The 23,150-nt window shown below is 44.1% G+C and overlaps 1 protein-coding gene across 1 annotated transcript in view; it reads right to left on the bottom strand.

Moving 5' to 3' along the window:
• Positions 1-951: 951 nt before the first annotated feature.
• wdr90 (WD repeat domain 90) overlaps positions 952-23,150 on the bottom strand; it is a 49,332-nt gene continuing 27,133 nt past the window's right edge. Inside the window, exons 20-42 of the mRNA XM_055924123.1 lie at positions 22,684-22,820; positions 20,250-20,380; positions 19,327-19,457; positions 16,243-16,404; positions 14,509-14,637; positions 14,219-14,352; positions 14,035-14,075; positions 13,743-13,874; positions 13,285-13,461; positions 10,650-10,732; positions 10,442-10,544; positions 8,736-8,857; positions 8,333-8,489; positions 7,997-8,187; positions 7,469-7,637; positions 7,164-7,287; positions 5,175-5,346; positions 4,931-5,053; positions 4,105-4,279; positions 3,758-3,888; positions 3,403-3,546; positions 2,011-2,215; positions 952-1,700 (exon numbers count right to left, since the gene is read on the bottom strand). Of these exons, the coding sequence (XP_055780098.1) occupies positions 1,543-1,700; positions 2,011-2,215; positions 3,403-3,546; positions 3,758-3,888; positions 4,105-4,279; positions 4,931-5,053; positions 5,175-5,346; positions 7,164-7,287; positions 7,469-7,637; positions 7,997-8,187; positions 8,333-8,489; positions 8,736-8,857; positions 10,442-10,544; positions 10,650-10,732; positions 13,285-13,461; positions 13,743-13,874; positions 14,035-14,075; positions 14,219-14,352; positions 14,509-14,637; positions 16,243-16,404; positions 19,327-19,457; positions 20,250-20,380; positions 22,684-22,820 (3,231 nt within the window). The 3' untranslated portion in view covers positions 952-1,542. The remainder of the gene's footprint in view (positions 1,701-2,010; positions 2,216-3,402; positions 3,547-3,757; positions 3,889-4,104; positions 4,280-4,930; positions 5,054-5,174; positions 5,347-7,163; positions 7,288-7,468; positions 7,638-7,996; positions 8,188-8,332; positions 8,490-8,735; positions 8,858-10,441; positions 10,545-10,649; positions 10,733-13,284; positions 13,462-13,742; positions 13,875-14,034; positions 14,076-14,218; positions 14,353-14,508; positions 14,638-16,242; positions 16,405-19,326; positions 19,458-20,249; positions 20,381-22,683; positions 22,821-23,150) is intronic.

The following is a 23,150-nucleotide window of genomic DNA, read 5'->3' as shown; positions in this document are numbered from 1 at the left end:
GTGGAAGATATATCCCTTCCAAAGGTAGGGCCAGGTAGAGACCTGTAGGAAAAAAAGAGAGAAGAAATATCAGACAAACAAATGATGCCTCTATATACATGCACGCATATCCTTTAGACCAGTGCAGTCATGCCATTTGGCAGTGTCAAATTACAAACAGATATTCTCTCAATCTCTGAGATGCCCTCATCTTTATTTCAGGCAACAACAAAAAAACTCCTGCAGTTGAAAGGCCCTCCAGTACCATGGGGAAATGAGCTAACTCACCAAGAATCAAGAAGCATAAATTCACCCCCATTACAAAGGCAGTTTTGTTGTTTGTCGATTAACTGTGCGTGCCGTGTAACTGACAGTGGTACTTCAACACGGTCACGTTATTCTCTCTCTGCAAATGTCTCCCTTTTATTACTTTTCTCAACACCGTCATCTGAAGAGATTTCATCTTGAAGTAGAAAAGGGAAGTCACTATAGCAGTTCTCATCATCATCTCCACCTCCTCATTTACTCGATCAGTGATGGGGAAAGAGATGGGGGAAAAAAAAAAACAGTCAAAGATATCACAGACATTAAGAGCTTTAGCGTGTCACCCTACTTAAGGAATACAAAAATCAGCCACTTTAAAAGATGCATTCTTCCCTCATTTCCCCCCCTAAATAAAACAAAAAACGCAACTTGCACAACTATGCATCATCCCAAACCTGGTTGTGCAATCAGAATGACACATTCAATAAACAAAAACATAATTTCTCAGTACTGGCTAAAACGCACGTCACACTAGATGGTGAGCGATAATGCAGCTTCCAGTACATAGCTGTCTATATACTTGCAATTCAATGCCTCTCCGCCCCTTCAGCTCAACCAAAGTCACAATTTAATTTGATGACATAACATTAATGGAAATATACTTACCTTGCAATTGCATCACAAAAAACAATCACATTAATGAGACAATTTATGGTTTCATTTGAGGTGACAACCTTTATTGAATTTTCTTTGTTGGAAAAAATATATAAGTGTAGAACATCGATGGACAAAACATTTTTAGTGCATAATTTAGACTGAATGACCGTATTGACTGATGGACATACCGTATTATAATTTTAAGAACATAAAATGTCAACAACAAAAAAAAAGACTCCTATCAAGTGTAAAACCACTGAACAGACAAAGGAGGCTCCCATATAAATAAAAATAAAATATTTTCTTCAAATATACAAAGTAATGTACAGGACTGATAAAAACCTCAGAATTAAAATGACTAAAGTAAACAATTGATCAATTATTCCGTTTCCTTCGTCAGTTGAATTGAGGCACTTGCGTGCGTGAGTATTGAGGACTTCTAATCTACACCCAACCGAGGGTTGATGCAGACAGGAGAGCAGTGTTTCAATTAACCTACATTACCACCACCCAACACCTCATGTCAATCTAGAAATCCATACTAACTAGGACCAATGGTGAAAGTTTGGGTCTATACAACCCCCTGATTGTACTTTAATAATATAGTTCACAATCTACTAATGTATAGTGGTCTATCTTGTTCTAAAGGCCCTGCACCTCCCATAGCAGGATCTCATTGTAGGCAACGGTAAAAAGGAGTTTCCCTGAGGGGGAGAATCGACAGGTCTGCAAAGAGTCACTGTGGTGGAGGAAGTCCTGGAACCTACCGCTGGATGATTTGATGAGCTTCAGCACTCGCTCTGAGAGAGAGAGAGAAAACACACAGCTTCATGCAACCTATTTACATACATACAGAATGTATCATTGCGTACAGTATTGTGCAGAGACACACATGCTGGTGGTTTGTCAAACTGATGCTGTATTGTAAATTCGAAAATACCAAGCAAGCCTGTGCCAAGCTGGTCTGCTTTTGATGGGTTTTTATTGCAGTTTATTTTAATGCTTCAGTCCTTGCTAACAAACAAAGTGCTTTTTACAACACGAAATACAAGACACACCAGTCGCATTGTAAAACTGAAGCGAGAGAGGTAGAAGAGAAGTGACATGCACCTTTTGAGCCCACAGCTATTAGGCGACCCTTGGAGGAGAGGCTGAGGCACATGGCCCAATGGGACAGGGCAATCGTCTTTATGACCCGTTTCTTGGCCAGGCTGTAGAAGGACAGCTCTCTCTCCACTCCATAGCCTGTGTACACCACCAGGCCAGGGTCTATGGGGCTGAAAGCAGCCAGGCTGGGAGGAAGGCTGTCTGACTCCTGATGAAGACAGAGATAAAGAGAGGACTTTTAAAACACAGAAGTGTTCACGGTAAAACTATTCAATGCTTGCAAGGTTGAGAAAAGTATTTCAAGTAAAAAACAGTCATTGACTGTTATCACGTCTCATCTTGCACTTCACGTAGGGGCCGATTCAGACTTTTTTAAACCGTTTTGATTGAAGCTCTTCTCAGTATTTAGTATTCAGACCTACCCTATGCACATGCGCATTGGGGTTTGCGGTTGTAGCTCCCTTGCAAGTGATGAATAAATGTAATTCAAATCACAGAAAACACACCCCGTTTCCCACAGTGTAGTATAATATGTTTGTATGTTTTTTGTTGTTTTTTTTGTTGTGGGAAATGGGGTGGAAATACCTGTCATCTTGATATGCTTTCCAGTTTGCTTCCATGAACGGTTTCACATTAGTCTCCAGCGATCAGAAGGAAAAATCATCTAAAACAATTGCTATTTGTATTTTACAATCCCCTTCTCCAAACAGATTACTAATTTACCTAGCTCTTATCAATTTGTAAATTAAATTGCATGGAGAGCGGTGTGTATTTCTAATCATTTCAACAACAACAAAAAATCCACTTGGAACAAACAGGTAAACTCAAACGTATTCATGATTCCCGTATCTGTAGACACACCTCTGCCACACCTTCAATTTCTGTGATCTACCCCCCAAAGAAATACCTTGCTGGCACATGCATTTCCCCATGCTTAAAGGTGCAATATGCAGAAATCACTCCGCCATTTCCTGGTTGATAAAATTCAAATAGTTCGCCTAATTTCAGTTTATGGTGACAAAACAAGCAGTCATTACGTAGAGAATCATTGTACCAGCTAATCCGCTGTGAAATCAATTTTCTATAACCAAAAATATTAAATTTTCATCTGTTTGAAGCTGGTGTACAAAACTGAAAAAAAAAAAAAAAAAAACTTACTTTTCTATGTGAATTTGGTCGGGTCGCCTACATATTGCAGCTTTAAGTCCAAGTTAAGAATACATAGAGAAAAAAGTGCATAAAAAGGGAATAAAGTTACATTGATGCTCACGCGCATAACTTGGTTCTGAATTCCCACCATCCTGAACAAAATCCTCACCTGAAAGTGCTTGTCTAACAGACTGAATTCCATGCTATTCATTTTGTGTGCATGTATGCCTATGAAGAGAGGTTTACCTCAGGATTGGCAGGGGCTGGAAATGTGAGCCAGTCCAGGAGCTCACACTTGTCCTTCATCCAATCAGCTGCCCAAACGCTGACCCGTCTGTCTGTACTGGCAGCCAACCACATCTCGTTTCCTTCAAGCCCAAATTCTTTGTACTGGTGGACAAAATGCATGACGACACAATTCCTTCATGTAGATTCTTAGTAGCACCTCAAAAACAGTTACACTAGTAACCTCAGAAGACGTCACACAGAAGTATGTTCTAGTCATTCTATAGGATGGGGTCCCCCCTTTTATTCATTATAATTTGAAAGGCAAAACTGATCCGAGATCTGCACTCCTACTCAGATGAATATGGCCCCTGACCTGTTTCTTCACACACTGGATGGTAGTAATGGGTGCCCCCTTGTGGTCGCTGATAAGTCGGACGGTAAGCCCGGTTACTGGGCTGCTGACAGCCATCCGGCCGTCCCTCCCCGCAGAGAGGATCACCTGACCTGAGGGTCAGAGGTCACATATAACCTCCGTTATTGGCAATGTGTATTATTATACATCCCAGTGAAATGACACAAACGGTGTCCCAACAGAAAGACTGCTATCACATCCTAAACATGAATAGGAAAGCAGAGTCGGCAGTGTCCGACTACCAAATTCACACACGAGACAATGTCCACTGGTAGCATTGACAGTGACCTTCCCAAACACACACACACCGTTAGCAGAGTACTGGATGGCGGTGACGGCCACAGGGTGCGGGTGCAGCTTGAGCTCCATCTCTGAGGAGGCCAGGCGAAAGATCCTTAGGGTCCCGTCGCTGTACCCCCCCACCACACAGGCATCCCCTTTAGAGGGACTGACGACCGGGCTCCAGCACGCACTACCACAGCTCTGATAGACAAGACGGGGGGGGGGAAATCAGGTGTGTAGATATTGACAGTCAGACTCCTAGGTTTATAACTGGTGCATGATGCGTTGGAGCTTCTCTCTCTCAATGTGGCATGTAGCCTTGTAAGTACCATGTCATAATGGAATTGTTACAGCATGTGATATACAGCCATTTAGCCTGTGTAAGGCGGTAGTTGAAAATAATAGCTCTGTTCATGTCATAGCTCTAATTATAACATGCTTCACTACATTTTGTTGTTTATAAGCGCTTTATAATATTTGCATTATGATACTTATGGCTGCTGTTACAATGTATTAATGTATATAGGTGTAATCAGGGGTTAAAGCAACAACAAAAATCCCATGACTGAAACTTAAGTGGATCTCAGATCGATTGTCTGCTGGCCCAAGTTATCCTCCCCTTCCATTTAAAAATGTCATATCCATCATGCTTTTAGGGAGAGGATCATTTTGTACATGTATTAAAACTGAGAGTTTCACCACTTTCAGTCCTTTTCGATTATAAAGAAAAAATGGCCCATACGCGTGGAAATCCGTCACAGCGACTGAACGCATTAACGTTATAAAGTCTTTTTTTGAATCCACACGGCCATCTTAGCCTGAGCGGTTCCTGTAGTTGTCTTGCAGTCTCACCTGGTTGAGCACCTGAAACTGCACCACCAGTTCGTTGTTGGGGGCCGACCACACCCTCACACTGCCATCCTCCCCACACGTGGCAAAGTGGCTCTCGTCTGGGCTGAAAACCACGTCATTTACCTGACCACCGGGGGGGGGGGGGGGGAGCAGGTCATTCAATGTACGGATAGAGGCGTCAACAATGAAAGGTCATATAGGCTCATAAACGCATGCACACGCTGGCAAAAATGCTGCACTGTACCTTGCTCTTGTGTCCGCTGATGAGGCGGATGCTGGTGTTGTCCACCCAGTTGATGTACCACAGGGTACCCGCCGTGGTGCCCACGATGCCCATGTCCATGACGTCGTCAAAGGCCGCGCTCACCACTGTCCCGTCCAGCATCATCTCCTGCTCCAATAGCACCCGAGCACCTCTGATAGACAGAGGCAAGGACCAATGAGAGTAGACCATTAGATCAAATAAGCCAATTCATTGAATAAGAGTGGTTCTCTATATAAAACGTAATAGCCTCACAAGATCGCACTGATGCAATACATGTACACTGAACCAAAACATAAAAACACAAATAAACTGAGTTACAGTTCATACAAGGAAATAAGTCAATTGAAATAAACTAGATCCAGATCTATGGATTTCACATGACTAGGAATCCAGATATGCATCTGTTGGTCACAGATGCAGTTCCTTTAAAAAAAAAAAGTAGGGCCTTGGATCAGAAAACCAGTCAGTATCTGGTGTGACCACCATTCGCTTCATGCAGCGCGACATCTCCTTCACATAGAGTTGATCAGGCTGTTGACTGTGGCCTGTGGAATATTGTCCAACTCCTCTTCAATGGCTGTGTGAAGTTGCTTGATATTGGCGGGAACTGGAACATGCTCTCGTACATGTCGATCCAGAGCATCCCAAACATGCTCAATGGGTGACATGTCTTGTGATTTTGCAGGACATGGAAGAACTGGGAGATTTCAGCTTCCAGGAATTGTGTACAGATCCTTGTGACATGGTGTCGTGCATTATCATACTGAAACATGAAGTGATAGTGGTGGATGAATGGCACGACAACGGGCCTCAGAATCTTCGCCACGTATCTCTGTGCATTCAAATTTCCATTGATAAAATGTAATTGTGTTGGTTGTTCGTAGATTATGCCTGCCCATACCATAACCCCACCATGGGGCAATCTGTTCACAATGTTAACATCAGCAAACCACTCGCCAACACAACCATATAAAGCGCTGTCTGCCATCTGCCCGGTACAGTTAAAACTGGGATTCATTCGTGAAGGGCACACTTCTCCAGTGTGCCAGTGCCCATCGAAAGTGAGCATTTGCCAACTTAAGTCAGTCCCGACACCAAACTGCAGTCAGGTCAAGACCCTGGTGAGGACGACGAGCACGCAGATGAGCTTCCCTGAGGCGGTTTCTGACAGTTTGTGCAGAAATTCTTCTGTTGTGCAAACCAACAGATGGGTATTCTCAGACAATCCGGAAGGAGAAAAAGCCAGATGTGGAGGTCCTGGGCTGGCTTGGTTACACGTGGTCAGCAGTTGTAAGGCCGGTTGGGCGTACTGCCAAATTCTCTAAAATGCCATTGGAGGAGGGTTATGGTAAAGAAATGAACATTCAATTATCTGGCAACAGCTCTGGTGGACATTCCTGCAGTCACCATGCCAATTGCCCTCTCCCTCAAAACGGGAGACATCTGTGGCATTGTGTTATGTGACAAAACTGCACATTTTAAAGTTGCCTTTTATTGTCCCCAGTAGAAGGTGGACCAGTGTAATGATAATGCCATTTAAATCAGCTTATTGATATGCCACACCTATTTAACAGGGATGTTAGACAGGTGTGACTAACAGGGATGTAAACAACACTTTACATGTTGTATGCTGAAATCGATCCGCCGTAAAAGACAAATAAACTAGAAGCATAGAAATAGCGCACATAGAACAGATCTACCGCTTCTTAGACTTGCTTCAAATGAGAATGACAGATCTGTAACTACCATTTCTATGTGAATTTGATCAGGTCCCCTCAAAAAGTTACATATTGCAGCTTTAACTAAATACCACATTTTCAAGGTATATAAATCAACAGGCCACAGAGATGAATGGGCTTTAAAGACATGTCATGAGAAGACACACTATGTAACATAGGAGGATGAGGGAAAAGGTATGTAAGGAGTAGAATGTGTAGGCTGAGAAGGAGTGTGCGGTGAGCAACAGACCTGTCCTCTGTGTTAGAGGCCTCTCCTCCAGGCCTCATGCTCTGTACAGCTGCCACGCCCCACAGCCCCAGCCTGCGAGTGTTACTGCCCGTCAACAGACGGTTCCCCCGACACAGCAGCACTCCTAGAAACACACACAAACGTACCCTAATACTGTACATAGAGACTCACAAACCTATTTTGGAGACGGGTTTATTTGCAAGGATTGTGATATGTGTTTATTTACCAACTTTAGTTGAATGAAGTCTGGATAAGCTTCGGATAAGAGTGCCTGCTATGAGTAACATTTTTTACATGTAACTGACCGATCTCCCCCTGGTCAGCCTCCCAGGTCATGAAGCAACGCTGGGTGTTGCAGTCCCAGGCACACACATGTCCACTGTTGGTGCCCGTGAAGAGGATGGAGTTGGCGTTGTAGCACAGAGCTGTCAGCTCCACGTCACCCACCTCCTCTGGCACACATACTCTCTGCACCTAGAATTTGAATTAGAAAAACTTTATTGTCCACACAACGTGGACATTTTTCTTCAAAGTCTTTGTTTAAAAAAAACGTTGTTGTCCTCGTTATGTGGAAATATGTCTTCCTATGAGGGAGGACATGTTGAACATACCTGGTGCCAGCCTGATTTTTATTCAAGCAGAGGGGCTCTAGTTAGCTCGACATGCCCAGCCCAAACCAGGCAGGAAATAAGCAGTGTTAAACAAAAGAAGGTGGTATTACACCGAAACATGTTCTCTAGAAAGCAGGCCAAAAAAGCATAGATTGGGTCGGTACGATAGTTACCTTCTTAGAAAAACAATTAATTAGAAATTCATTCTAATTCTATTGTTACCTTGAGCTCCACGTCCAGGCCCTGTGTGTGGGTGTTGCAGAAGTAGAGTCCCTGGCTGCCCACACAGGCCAGCTGGCTGGCTGCAGAGGGGCTGAAGGCCACGTCGTGGAGCGGGCCGGACACACTGACCCTAGACAGCAGCTGGTAGGTCCTGGTGCTCCACAGCGCCACCTCCGGGTCGGTGAAGTCCCCTGCAGGAGGGCAGATTCAAATACCATTTAAAAAAAAAATGTTCTCTCATCCTTGAGGTAATCATTGATCTGTATGTGACTGGATAAGTGAATGCTATGTAGTGAAACTCTACTACACTTGTCCTTGAAGGACTGTTCCACTGACCCACAGTGAGGAAGAAGAAATCATCCCTGGAGAAGGACAGGGCCTGCACCGCCCCCCGGTGGTAGGAGATGGTATTACTGCAGGTTCCGTCCTGAACGTTCCAGATGCAGATGAGGCTCCTGGTGCCACCGCTGCCCCCTGCCGCCGAGGCCACCGTCTGAAAGAGAACAACACACCGTCAGAGACGTGCAATGACTCATAAAATCACCTGTCTAGTTAGAAGGGATCAAAGTCACATAAACACTTTAAACAGGATAATTCAGACTTGGCACAACTAGTCACAGAGAGAAACCACATTCAGACAGTGGTTGAGACGCAGAGAATGCATCATCCTTATTGGCACCAGCACAGTCCACCACCTTCATCATCATCGCTCATGCTAGAGAGGAGACTGGAGGCCTACCTGCGCGTCATTGGTAACAGCCAGACAGGAGATCTCCTCAGTGTGGCCCAGCCAGTGTCTCTGGGAGCCAGTGTGTAGGTTCTCCACCACCACCACACAACCACAGGAGTACGCAAACAGACCTGCAATCAGTCAACACAACTAGGGCTGTGGCGGTCACGAAATTTCATCAGCCGGTGATTGTCAAGCAAATAACTGTCGGTCTCACGGTAATTGACCGTTAATTAATACAAACACATCTCCTGGTGTCCACACATAGCCTAAAATACATTTTAAAAAGTCTAATAAAGCCATGTAATATAGCCTACATCTTCACAATAAATCCATTATTTATTTAGACAGGTCTAAAGAAGCATGATATGAAGAAAATGTAGTCCAATTCAGAAGAAAATAATAGCATACTCTGAGTTCTCCTTAGATTAGGTCCTGGTGTGGCTGTGGGCTACACTAGTTAATTTAGCAGACAAGATTTGCTTATCATTCTGTGGCATTATTTTATCGAATGAAGAATACAATTGAACAAAGCTGAATAAAATATTAATATTTTCTCCAAACGATTTGATGGAGTTCGCACATTTGACTATTCTGTGTTGAGTGGTTAACAAAGAAATAGGTACTCCTATATGCTTAATTTAGATTTATTAATGTAACTTGAGTAGTTATGTAAACGTTGGGCTATACATTTTGATTTTTAATACATTGTAAGGCTGCATGAGACTAATGATGATTTGAAGAAAGTCGCTTGAAAGTTGTACACACTCCAATAGTCTCTCACAATTTGACAAGCACTTGATGATGCCTTGAATTTCATGGCGGCATCTCCTTTGTGGTCGTAATGCACCATTAAAAGATAACCATGCCTTTTGAAGCCCGGAGTGCTGCGTTGTGCCCTTCTCCCTGAGTGTGCTGCGCAATCCGAAACGTCTCTCACTCACACGGCTCTCTGTCACGTGATCGAGTCTTTATCATAGGCTACAAGTGAAGACGGACACGTCGGGGACGCAACTCCGCGAGTCATTATCCAATTCTGAGGTGCATATTGAAAACATCGGATGAACTGTCCACATTTACTTTTCGTCAACCAACAAGATGAGTAGGCCTAACGCTACTAATGACCAGCAGCAGCATCAGAGCTTGGAGAAGCCTAATTACCGTGACTAAACGGTCATGTGGAATTTGACTGCCTTCATGACTCGTGACTGCCAGTGTGGCGGTAATATGGTCACCGCAACAGCCCTAAACAAAACCACATAACCCCCACACAATCACAGGAGTACGCAAACAGACCTGCAATCAGTCAAGTTTTAATGTCACGTGGACAAGAAACATAACATGCCTTTCTTGCTAGCTCCAAACCCAACAATCAATATCAATGTAGTACTAAAAATAACATAAGATAGAACAAAAGCACAAGAGACATAAAAATAAAGACACGAGAAAGTAAGAAGCTATATACAGGAAAGTATTCAACTACCACACAACCACAGCAGTACACAAACAGACCTGTAATCAGTCAACACAACCACATAAGATAAACAAACAGCGATGAAACTGTAAATAAGAAGGAAAGAGACACAAGGGGTCGGGTCATACATGCTTACGCCAAGTCTTACAATGCATTATAACTTGCATCATAATATTTTCTGTATTCTATCAGTATATTTTAGTCAGCCAATAAAATCAGTTGAACAAGCGCAAGGTTTTACCTGTTTCTGGATTCCACACCATGTTGGCCCGCCCATTGCCATTGTAACCAATTACTGCCTTCAGACTCAGGCCCTCTTCGCCCAGTTTGGGAGTTGCAGTACTCTGAGATGGAGACAAGCAGACAGAATGCTTGGAAAGTAAGCCTTAATGATGCAGGCTTCCTTATTTCTCAATGACAGACCTGAGCTGGCGAGAGGTGCTCTCTACCTGGTCGAGGGTGGAGGTTTTGAAACGTGGGGTGAAGTGCTTGTAGCAGTCGGGACGCACTGGCTTCTCCACCTCCAAAGAATCTGTATAACATACAACAAAGTAAGAAAAGGTTAAAGACATGCTCCGGAACATTGGTAACTACTGAGTATTTTTAAACCTCCCGCTTTGGGCAGGACGTGTCAATATGTAGAAGCTATGCTGTGCCATTTCCCCTACATTTCCCCTCCCCACGTGGGCCCTCCTCGAGCAGCTCAAGCAATGACCTTCAGCCCTCACCATATAAGTGTCCACAATATGCACATGAAGCACCCAGCAGAGCGAGAGAGAAAGCAATGAAGTGTTTCACGAATCTGTACATATGTGACATTGTACGCAATGTTCGGGGAGCATTTTTGGCTCGTTAGCCCTACTTTCAGAACTACTGGCTTAAAAAGTATGCACAAGTACCGGATAATCCCTTTAATAGAGAGAGGAATGGTTTTGTCTAGAAATATGCAGTATTGTCAAAGTCAAATATAGAGCATACTATATTGAAATAAATATTGAAATAAGTATATAGACACACACACATACATACATACATTATATATACACTGCTCAAAAAAATAAAGGGAACACTTAAACAACACAATGTAACTCCAAGTCAATCACACTTCTGTGAAATCAAACTGTCCACTTAGGAAGCAACACTGATTGACAATAAATTTCACATGCTGTGCAAATGGAATAGACAAAAGGTGGAAATTATAGGCAATTAGCAAGACACCCCCCAAAAAGGAGTGATTCTGCAGGTGGTGACCACAGACCACTTCTCAGTTCCTATGCTTCCTGGCTGATGTTTTGGTCACTTTTGAATGCTGGCGGTGCTCTCACTCTAGTGGTAGCATGAGACGGAGTCTACAACCCACACAAGTGGCTCAGGTAGTGCAGTTCATCCAGGATGGCACATCAATGCCAGCTGTGGCAAAAAGGTTTGCTGTGTCTGTCAGCGTAGTGTCCAGAGCATGGAGGCGCTACCAGGAGACAGGCCAGTACATCAGGAGACGTGGAGGAGGCCGTAGGAGGGCAACAACCCAGCAGCAGGACCGCTACCTCCGCCTTTGTGCAAGGAGGAGCACTGCGAGAGCCCTTATTTTTTTGAGCAGTGTGTATATATATATATATATGCTATATATGTATGTGTATATATATATATATACATATATAGCACATTCGGAAAGTATTCAGACCCTTTTACTTTTTCCACATTTTGTTACATTACAGCCTTATTCTAAAATAGTTTTTTTTTTTTTTATAATCCTCAATCTACACAAAATACCCCATAATGTCAAAGCAAAAACAGGTTTTTAGAAATGTTTGCTAATTTATTATTAATAAAAGCAGAAATACCTTATTCAGACCCTTTGTTATGAGACTCGAAATTGAGCTCACGTGCATCCTGTTTCCATTGATCATCACATACCATCTCTACAGGGAAGCATTGTGGTGGCAGCATTATGCTGTGGGGATATTTTTCAGCGGCATGGACTGAGAGACCAGTAAGGATCAAGAGAAAGATGTAGAGAGTTCATTGATGAAAACCTACTACAGAGCGCTCAGGACCTCAGACTGGGGCAAAGGTTCACCTCCAACAGGACAACGACCCTAAGCACACAGCCAAGATAATGCAGGAGTGGCTTCGGGACAAGTCTCTGAATGTCCTTGAGTGGCCCAGCCAGAGTCCGGACTTGAACCCAATCGAACATCTCTGCAGAGACCTGAATATAGCTGTGCAGCGGCGCTCCCGACTGACTGCAGGAATGTCCAACAGAGCTGTTGCCGGAGAATTTAATGTTAATTTCTCTACCATAAGCCGCCTCCAACGTAATTGTTATAGAATGTGGCAGTACATCCAACCAGCCTCACAAACGCAGAACACGTGTAGCCACGCCAGCCCAGGACTTCCACATCCGGCTTCTTCACATACGGGACCGTCTGAGGGGGGTGCTGAGGAGTATTTGTGTCTGTAATGAAGCCCTTTTGTGGAGAAAAACTCATTCTGATTGGCTGGGTCTGGCTTCCCAGTGGGTGGAACTGGCGACCAAGTGGGTGGGCCTATGCCCTCCCAAGCCCACCCATTGCTGCACCCCTGTCCAGTCATGTGAAATCCCTAGATTAGGGCCTAATGAATGCATTTAAAATGGACTGATTTCCTCTATGGACTGTAACTCAGTAAAATCTTTGAAATTGTTGCGTTTATATTTTTGTTCAGTATGTACGCATGTACAGTACCAGTCAAAAGTTTGGACACACCTACTCATTCAAGGGGTTTTCTTTATTTTGACTCTTTTCTACATTGTATAATAATAGTGAAGACTTCAAAACTATGAAATAACACATGGAATCATGTAGTGTGCAAAAGCTGTCATCAAGGCAGAAGAAGAATCTCAAATATATTTTTTTAAAACATTTTTTGGTTACTACATGATTCCATGTGTTATTTCATAGTTTTGATGTCTTCACTTTTATTCTACAATGTAGAAAATAGTACAAATAAAGAAAAACCCTTGAATGAGTAGGTGTCCAAACTTTTGACTGGTACTGCATGCATGATGATATTCTTTGCCACTGAATTTATAAATACATAATTTACCACTGTCTGCTGCTCTCTTCAGACTAGACTTCAGGGTTGGTGAGTCTCCACCTGCTGCCATCTCAGTGACTTTGAGAAAGGAGCCAGACGCAGGGCGAGGGGAGGGGCCTGCCAGGTGGGCAGCGCGGGGAAGAACCTTGTCAATGTCCTCCTCACACAGAGACAGGTGGCTCAGAGCTTAAAAATGAAAGAGGGAGACACAGGAGAAGGGCAAAGTGGGGGAGAACATGATACCTTAGGTCAGTTGTAAAACAGCACCTTGCTCCTAATCTTTCTGTGTTTGCAAGAAGTCATAAGAAAAATGGTGGAAACCCATTGGCGGGCTAGGTGGAACGATCACCATAGTTTTTTGCACACTTTTCCAGGGGTTGGTGCTAGGGGTAATTTTACAAGTAAGGGTGAGAGATAAAAAACAAAGCGTAAAAAAAGTGAATGAAAAAGGGAGCAGCGATTCTCACCTTGTCCAATCCTGTCTATGGAGCTGATGTCCAAACAGGGCGGAGGTGAGGAGGGAAGGGGCGCTGTCCGTCGAGGCATTCCATTGGATAGCAGCCGACAGTTGACCTCTGACTCTGAATGACCTTTAAGGGCTACAGTAGAACCCCCAAATTCTGAATATCTATTGATAGCCAGAACTAGAAGACTTACTTCTTTCTGTACATGGTATTCTATTTACTGGCAACCTTTTAAAATATGGTGTGAATGACATAGAAAGAAATGATGATTCTTCATCTCTGTTTTTGTATTTACCTGGTTTAGGAGGGGAAACAGAGGCGGAGTTGGGTGGTGAACTGCGAGAGAAAAATGAAAACTGATAAATTACACACAGATGCATGAATACAACCTACTTATACAATTTACAACAGTACAGTAATGCAATGCCACTGTGGATAATTCTTTGGGGGACAGACAGACCCAGAGGCAAGACTCTCACCGTCTGTCAGTTCCCGTCTCCTGAGGGTGGGCCAGGAAGTCCCAGAAGAAGATGGCGTCTCCTACTGAGACCACAGCCATCTGGTCTGGGGAGAAGTTCACCTGGCGAATAGGCTGGCTGTGGCCTATGAACATCTGGGATGGAATGTCGTCTTCAGTCAACACATTTCAAATGAATAACGTCACAACTTTAAAAACTACTTGAAATTTGGTAAGATCACAATACTGAAATCCATAAATTGTTATTACAAAATGCAGGTTGGCATGGTAACCGAACCCAATCAACTTTACCTGCGAGTTGACATGCAGCTGCATGCTGTAATCCCACACCTTCACAGCATTGTGTCCTGCTGTCAGTAAGAAACGTCCATCCTCACTCACTGCCAGAGAGGAACACTGGTGCTTGTGTACCTTAGACACCTGGCAGGGAGACCATACACAAACACTGAAGAACTCCACCAAAACAATGCCTTGATTAATATTATTTATTTTTTTAAACACCAAACACCAAAACACCCACGCTTTCTTTTCTCACTAGCTCGGACTTTGCTGATAAGTTGCTTTGTTGAGGAAATGTTTTACTTACTACGATCGTGATATATGGTTGTCTCACCGAGCTCCCTTAAAAAGATGAATGCGCTAACTAAGTCCCTCTGGTTAAGAGCATCAGCTAAATGACTAAAATGTAAAAACATCTCTTTAGAAAAGTCAGTGGCAAAGACAATCATCACCTTCATTACAACACACATCACTGTATTATGCACATCCACGATGTCACACACAAGCACACTATATACAAAAAAGTATGTGGACACCCCTTCAAAATTTGTTGATTTGGCTATATCAGCCACACCCGTTGCTGACAGGTGTATAACATCGAACACACAGCTATGCAATCTCCAAAGACAAACATTGGCAGTTGAATGGCCTTACTGAAGAGCTCAATGACTTTCAATGTGGCACCGTCATAGGATGCCACCTTTCCAACAAGTCAGTTCATAAAATGTCTGCCCTGCTAGAGCTGCCCCGGTCAAATGTAAGTGCGGTTATTGTGAAGTGAAAATGTCAAGGAGCAACAACAGCTCAGCTGCAAAGTGGTAGGCCTCCCAAGCTCAAAGAACTGGGCCGCAGAGTGTTGGAAAAAAATGTCTGTCCTCGGTTGCAACACTCACCACCGAGTTCCAAACTGCAACGTCAGCACAAGAACTGTTCGACGGGAGCTTCATTAAATGGGTTTCCGTGGCCGAGCAGCCACACAAAAACTTAAGATCACTAAGCGCAATGCCAAGCGCCGCCATTGGCCTCTGGGGCAGCGGAAACGCGTTCTCGGGAGTGATGAATCACGCTTCACCATCTGGCAATGCGACAGACAAATCTGGGTTTGGAGGATGCCAGGAAAACGCTACCTGCCCCAATGCATAGTGCCAACTGTAAAGATGGAGGAGGGAAAATGATCCGTGGCTGTTTTCATGGTTCGGTCTAGGCCCCTTAGTTCCAGTGAAAAGAAAATGTAACACTACAGCATACATGACATTCTAGACAATTCTGTGCTTCCAACATTGTGGCAACAGTTTGTGGAAGGCCCTTTCCTGTTGCAGCATGACAATGCTCCCCCCATGACAGTGCAAAAAGTGAGGTCCATATAGAAATGGTTCGTCGAGATCTGTGTGGAAGAACTTGACTGACCTGCGCAGAGCCCTGACCTCAACCCCATTGAACACCTTTGGGATGAATTTGAACGGCGACTGAGAGCCAGGCTTAATTGCCCAACATCAGTGCCCGACCTCACTAATGGTCTCGTGGCTGAATGGAAGCAAGGCACCCGCAGCAATGTTCCAACATCTAGTGGAAAGCCTTCCCAGAAGTGTGGAGGCTGTTATTGCAGCAAACGTAGGACCAACTCTATATTAATGCCCATGATTTTAGAATGAGATGTTCGACGAGCAGGTGTCCCCACACACTAAAACGCAGGCACACACACACAGCTCAGAAACAGAGAGACGGCATGCATATCAGTACCACTACCTCTCTGAGCAGTCGTCCGGTGTTCGCGCTAATCCATAGGATCTTGTTGGCGGAGGTGGTGACCAGTAGGTGTCCGGTGGCGGCCGGGGAGAAGCACACCTTCAAGGCCGAGTCCAGACTGGTGCTCTCCACATCCAGGATACTCACGTCCACACGCAGCAGCTGAGTGATGCGACGTAGAGCATCATGTTACCTCGGCTCAGATACACATCCGAACTAGTTCAAATCTCATTTTAATTTGTCACATGCTTCATAAACAACAGGTAAAGACTAACAGTGAAATGCTTACCTTCCTAACAATGCAAGGATATATATATTTTTTTACAAATAATAGAAAAGTTGAACACGTAATAAGTTATAATAAATACACAATGAGTAACAATAACTTAGCTATATATACACACAGGAATCCAGTACCGAGTCGATGTGAAGGGTAATTGAGGTAGATATGTACATTTAACATATACAGTTGAAGTCTGAAGTTTACATACACCTTAGCCAAATACATTTAAACTCAGTTTCACAATTCCTGACATTTAATCCTTGTAAAAATGCCCTGTCTTAGGTCAGTTAGGATAACCACTTTATTTTAAGAATGTGAAATGTCAGAATAATAGGAGAATGATTAATTTCAGATTTGATTTCTTTCATCACATTCCCAATGGGTCAGAAGTTTACATGCACTCAATTTGTATTTGGTAGCATTGCCTTTCAATTGTTTGACTTGGGTCAAACATTTCAGGTAGCCGTCCCACAAGCTTCTCACAATAAGTTGGATGAATTTTGGCCCATTCCTCCCGACAGAGCTGGTGTAACTGAGTCAGGTTTGTAGGCCTCCTTGCTCGCACACGCTTTTTCAGTTCTGCCCACCAATTTTCTATGGGATTGAGGTCGGGGCTTTGTGATGGCCACTCCAATACCTTGACTTTGCTGTCGTAAAGCCATTTTGCCACAAATTTGTAAGTATGCTTGGGGTCTTCATTTGGAAGACTCATTTGTGACCAAGCTTTAACTTCCTGACTGATGTATTGAGATGTTGCTTCAATATATCCACAATTTGCCTCCCTCATGATGCCATCTATTTGGTGAAGTGCACCAGTCCCTCCTGCAGCAAAACACCCCCACAACATGATGCTGCCACCCCTGTGCTTCACGGTCGGGATGGTGTTCTTCGGCTTGCAAGCATCCCCCCTTTTCCTCCAAACATAACTATGGTCATTATGGCCAAACAGTTCTATTTTGTTTCATCAGACCAGAGGACATTTCTCCAAAAAGTACAATCTTTGTCCCGATATGCAGTTGCAAACCGTAGTCGGGCTTTTTTATGGCGGTTTTGGAGCAGTGGCTTCTTCCTTGCTGAGCGGCCTTTCAGGTTATGTCGATATAGGACTCATTGTGGATGAGGATATAGACTATGGATATAGATACTTTTGTACCTGTTTCCTCCAGCATCTTCACAAGGTTTTTGCTGTTGTTCTGGGATTGATTTGCACTTTTCGCACTAAAGTACGTTAATTTCTAGGAGACCGCGTATGACGGCTGCGTGGTCCCATGGTGTTTATACTTGCATACTATTGTTTGTACAGATGAACGTGGTACCTTCAGGTGTTTGGAAATTGCTCCCAAGGATGAACCAGACTTGAGGTCAAAAAAAAAAAAAAGATGGAGCCAGTCAAGTTGCTCTCAATGGTGCAGCTGTAGAACTTTTTGAGGATCTGAGGCCCAGTGCCAAATCTTTCCAGCCTCCTGAGGGGCAAGAGGTGTTGTTGTGCCCTCTTCACGACTGTCTTGGTGTGTGTGGACCATGATAGATCCCCGCTCCACTAGAGCCGTGCCGATGTCAATGGTGACGTGCTTGGTCCTCCGTTTCCTGTAGTCCACAATCAGCTCCTTTGTCTTGCTGACGTTGAGGGAGAGATTGTTGTCCTGGCACCACACTGACCTCCTCCCTATAGGCTGTCTCATCGTCGTCGATGATCAGGCCTACCACTGTCATGTCGTCAGCCAACTTAATGATGGCATTGGAGTCCTGGGTGAACAGGGACTACAGGCGGGGACTAAGCACACACCCCTGAGGGGTACCCGTGTTGAGGGTCAGCATGGCGGATGTGTTGTTGCCTACCCTCACCACCTGGGGGCAGCCCGTCAGGAAGTCCAGATGCAGACGGAGGTGTTCAATCCCAGGGTCCTTAGCTTAGTGATGAGCTTTGAGGGCACTATGGTGTTGAATGCTGAGCTGTAGGCAATGAACAGCATTCTCACGTAGGTGTTCCGCTTATCCAGGTGGGAAAGGGCAGTGTGGAGTGCAATAGAGATTGCATCATCTGCAATCTCTATTGCAGATGATGCAATAGAGGGCTGCCCTTTCCCACCCTTTCCCACAACAGAGGGGGGCTGGAATAGTTACAGGGGAGAGGAGGGGGATGAATGAGCCAATTGTAAACTGGGGATTATTAGGTGACCATGATGGTTTGGGGGCTGATTGGGAATTTAGCCAGGACACCGGGGTTAACACCCCTACTCTTACGATAAGTGCCATGGGATCTTTAATGACCTCAGAGAGTCAGGACACCCGTTTAACGTCCCATCCGAAAGACGGCACCCTACACAGGGCAGTGTCCCCAATCACTGCCCTGGGGCATTGGGATATTTTTTAGACCAGAGGAAAGAGTGCCTCCTACTGGCCCTCCAACACCACTTCCAGCAGCATCTGGTCTCCCATCCAGGGACTGACCAGGACCAACCCTGCTTAGCTTCAGAAGCAAGCCAGCAGTGGTATGCAGGGCAGCAGTGGTATGCAGGGTGGTATGCCTATTACCTTGGCGTTCTTGGGCAAAGGGACTATGGTGGTCTACTTGAAACATGTAGGTGTTACTTTGTCTCTGCCAAAATTACTGCAGACACACACCAGTTGGTCCTGACCTACCATTTGGGAAGTACAGAGTAAATCACAATTTTTTTACACTATAATTTGAACAATAAAGTTGTCCAAGCCACCTATAGGATAACAAAGCTCAAAGATTAATTGATTGACACAATAACAGGGGGCAGAGATTTTGTTGATCGTAAGAGAACCAACAGTACCTCATCCAGGGAGCGGGCGGCCATGATGGTGACGGTGTACTCAGACGGCCCGACGAAAGCCAGAGAGCGATTGTCACTGCTTACAGTGAGGGCGTCAGGAGCACGTTCAGTTCCTCGCGCAACCACATTACCTACACAAAAATAGAATGAGGGAGGGTGTGTTGGGGCATAAAATTAACTTTTTGGGCTACCAGCCACTGTCGCAGGTATATTTAAAAATCTACAAGCCACTCAGATTTTTTAGCAGCCAAAATAAAAAAAAGTCATTAAAATTACACCAACAAAACACACAAAAAACAGATATGCTTTCTAATGTTTCAAAAACAAATGTATTACCAGTAAGAAGTAATGTGGTATATTGTTTAATTTCATTTTTTGTGACTAAGGTATTTTAACCAAAATATCACAGATCCCCAGCCAGGCAGTGTTTCAGCGCGAGGTGGAATAGGCTATAGTAGGATTCGTAGTTCTTTGACTTTGTGCGATTAATTTACCGGCTATGAAACAAAACGTCAGAAATACTTTGAGAACAGCTACTGCAGCATTTATTTTACTATAAATGTGATCATACTTGACTACTTTTATTCACAAATCCGAGTGAAATGCTCGCACTGTGGAGCCCTGACCACTCGCCATTGTGGCTAGTGAAATGGACATCTTACCCGCAAATGCCAAAATCTACCCACATTTGGCTAGTGGAGGGTGCTAATATTAGGCCCTGCCTGTAAGTCATTGAAAATTGAAGATACAGTACTGGAGATGGAGCTGTCTGACAGGTAATATCAGAACAATACAATGCAATACACTGAGTGCAGTCCTTGTCTTTCTGAAGGTGAAAGGTTCCATCTTCCATTCATAACATACCAGCTAATTCAACCAGCTCCAGCTGTATTGTATATGTGTGGTTGTCAGTGTTAACTCACCCAGTACTCGGAGTACATGGTGGTCTTCCTGAGAGGAGTTGTAGAGAGCCAGAGAGCCCAGAGAGCCAGCGCTGTACATGAACTCGCCATCTGGAGAGAAGGCCAGGCCCACCACCTCCCCTCTGTGCTGCCTGCAGAAAGCAAAAAAACACAAGGAGGACTCGAGGTGTTCTGAAAGATGAGACGTCGAGGATTACAATAAATAGCACTTTGATGTCATAAAAGCAAACCACACACACCTGTGAGTCCAAATGCGCACTTCACATTTCCATTTAAAACTCATGTAATTTACAGTAGGATTCTATCAAAATGTAACATGTTTCAAGTTAAACTGCAGTTTGTTAGTATTGTGTTTAGTGAATGATTTCTGTGCGTATTAATGGAGTTTAGGCCATGAAACCGTGTGTACGCTAATTTAGAAAGGTTGACCTCATCAGATAAGAGGAAATTGCCCAGGATCAGGGTCAAGAGAGCAGGGTCAAGCCCAGAACAGAGGATGGACGGGGTGCGATTCTGACATCTGGCAAAACAAAGAGAGAACCATGGACATTCCACAGCGGAAAGGAGGGAAACTCATTGGGGTCATAAAATGTATAGCTGGGGAGGTGACGCCTACAAAGGAAGAGTACAAAATGTGTTGTGCGCTTTCTAAAATGTATGCACTCAGCTGACTGTATCCTCAGTAATAAACACTTCCTTATTGCAAAGAGGTGGCAATAGCATTTTTCTTTTTAACAAGTATCAACGTTTCTGATCGCTATGTTTGATGGACAGTTACAAGGATACCATGGCGTCATAGCCTGGGTTGCCCTTAACAGAATGAGCCTGTTTGTTTTTTGTGAAGAAAATAAGCAGCGGAACCACGCACTTAAATGCCCTCCTGACTGCATTCTATAAGCACCAAAATGACTATCGGTTTCTATGAAGTGCCTTGTGACAGCCTAATTTAGCTAGTCATGTTGGCAATAGAACAAGCTTTCAAATGATGCCCACCTAAGCCAGATTGAGATTTAAATAAAAAAATAACAGTAATTGTGTGATGGTGGGGACGCAGGGCTGTGTTCCAAACAAACATCTACAAGTCTGCTTCAGTTACTAAACGGCACAACTAAAGAGAGCTAAAAAAAGCACAGAAAAGTTGAAAGCGCTTTCCTTTGAGTCATAAAAGCGCATTGAAAGTACTTAGAAACGGTGCACACTGGACAGGTGTGTGGCCACCAGTTCGACACCAGTTCGACCCCTCACTCAAACCCTTCGCATTTTATTTTGTCTTACATTGCACCTACCCCCACATTCTTCATGAATATTCTTACTACGTTACAGAATTTATTCAGAGTATTTTCAGATTTCATTGTCGATAAATGCTGCGAAAAGCACAGTAAAACGTAAAATCAACAGTTAGATTCAGTCGTGTCAGGTGTACAGGTGTCCTCACCATAATCTCCAAATTGTTCCCTTTCAATTCCTGCCATGGTTATGCATATGCTTCTCATACTGTAGTTCTTCAATTAGAAACATTTCAATTGGGCTCTATCCATATAGGCCAACTCCCACGATTGTAAAGGATTAACAAACACCCAAATACAATGAGTCACAGAGCGAGAGCCAAAAACGCTGCACTAATCATATATTTAATAAAACCATTTCCATTCTCCCTGTCATTCTCTAAACCTTTACACCGGTTAACACTGAAGTGTTCAAACTGCGGCGGTGGTCTCGACATTCATTCAAGACCTTATTAAATGTGTCTATAATAGCTTTGCTGCCAACTCTGTCCCACAGACTCTGTGTGTGTGTGTGTGTGTGTACAGTAGGTGCGCGAGGAAGCGTGGCTCAGTCACGAATCACAGATTCTCTCATCTCCAGAAGGCCTCCGCTCGATTCCTCTATAACGAGATACCACACTGGTACCAACTGACAGACTGTGACAAGAGCCAAATCTCTGTCACCCTTCCTACACCGCCATTGCCCATGCATGTAAGAGGCCAAAAGAAAAAAATGGTCAAAGAGAGCGAAAGATAGAGGCACAGCAGATGTCACAGGTGTGACACTTCCTTGTGAGGGGTGGTGGTGGTGTCCGAGAGGTTTATGGTAGGTCACAGTAATGACATGACTCAGCTGGCGGGATAAACAGTCACTGACTTAACTGGCTATATATTCAAATCAGTACCAAGACGTATGATCCACTGACAGCGACAGCAAGTCACGTCCGGCAAATTGGCCGTCGGGTTACGGCGTCTTACAGCACGTGATCAGAACTGAAAGGATTATTGCGAGTCAAGGCAAAACTGTGCTGAAGGTCTTTTCCTGCTCAGAGACTGTATCTAGATTCTGTTGGATCAAGGCACCACATAACGTCTGTTGTTCATTAATCTATCAACTCCAGAACCCACTATGTATACGACAGTATCCCCTCTAGTCTGGGTCTACCTACTTGTGTTCTGCCAGTAGTTTGGCGCTGGCGATGTCAAAGACCCTGACAAGACCGGAGCTGGATCCACAGGAGAAGACTTGCAGGCTGGGGTGGAAGGCCACGGAGCAGGGCGTGTCTTCAGAAACAAAGTCATACAGCTGGAGAAGGCCCAGAGGACACATAGCAGTCATGAGGTTACAGCGATTCAGTCAGATAAGATCACGGTGGAACAGTCAGAATTCTAAGGAGGAGAGGTCAGTTACTTCAGGTGAGAGAAATCATACAATAATTCTCGAAAAACATAACACTGACCATTTTCTTACTATCGCGTCGACCTGTACCAAACTGTGGCATTATCCATATCAACACTGTTCAAGCAACTATGGTGGACGCATGACCAGGCCAGCTCAGTTTCCCTCAATTCGTCTCAGCAGTGCGAAAACAATATGTGGGTTTGAAAATGAGCCTTGTAGCTATGAGCGTCAGTG

This window comes from Salvelinus fontinalis, chromosome 1, assembly GCF_029448725.1.
Source record: "Salvelinus fontinalis isolate EN_2023a chromosome 1, ASM2944872v1, whole genome shotgun sequence".
Classification (NCBI taxonomy): domain Eukaryota; kingdom Metazoa; phylum Chordata; class Actinopteri; order Salmoniformes; family Salmonidae; genus Salvelinus; species Salvelinus fontinalis.
The sequence above is the reverse complement of the archived record's forward strand: the minus strand, read 5'-3'. Positions and strand labels throughout refer to the sequence as shown.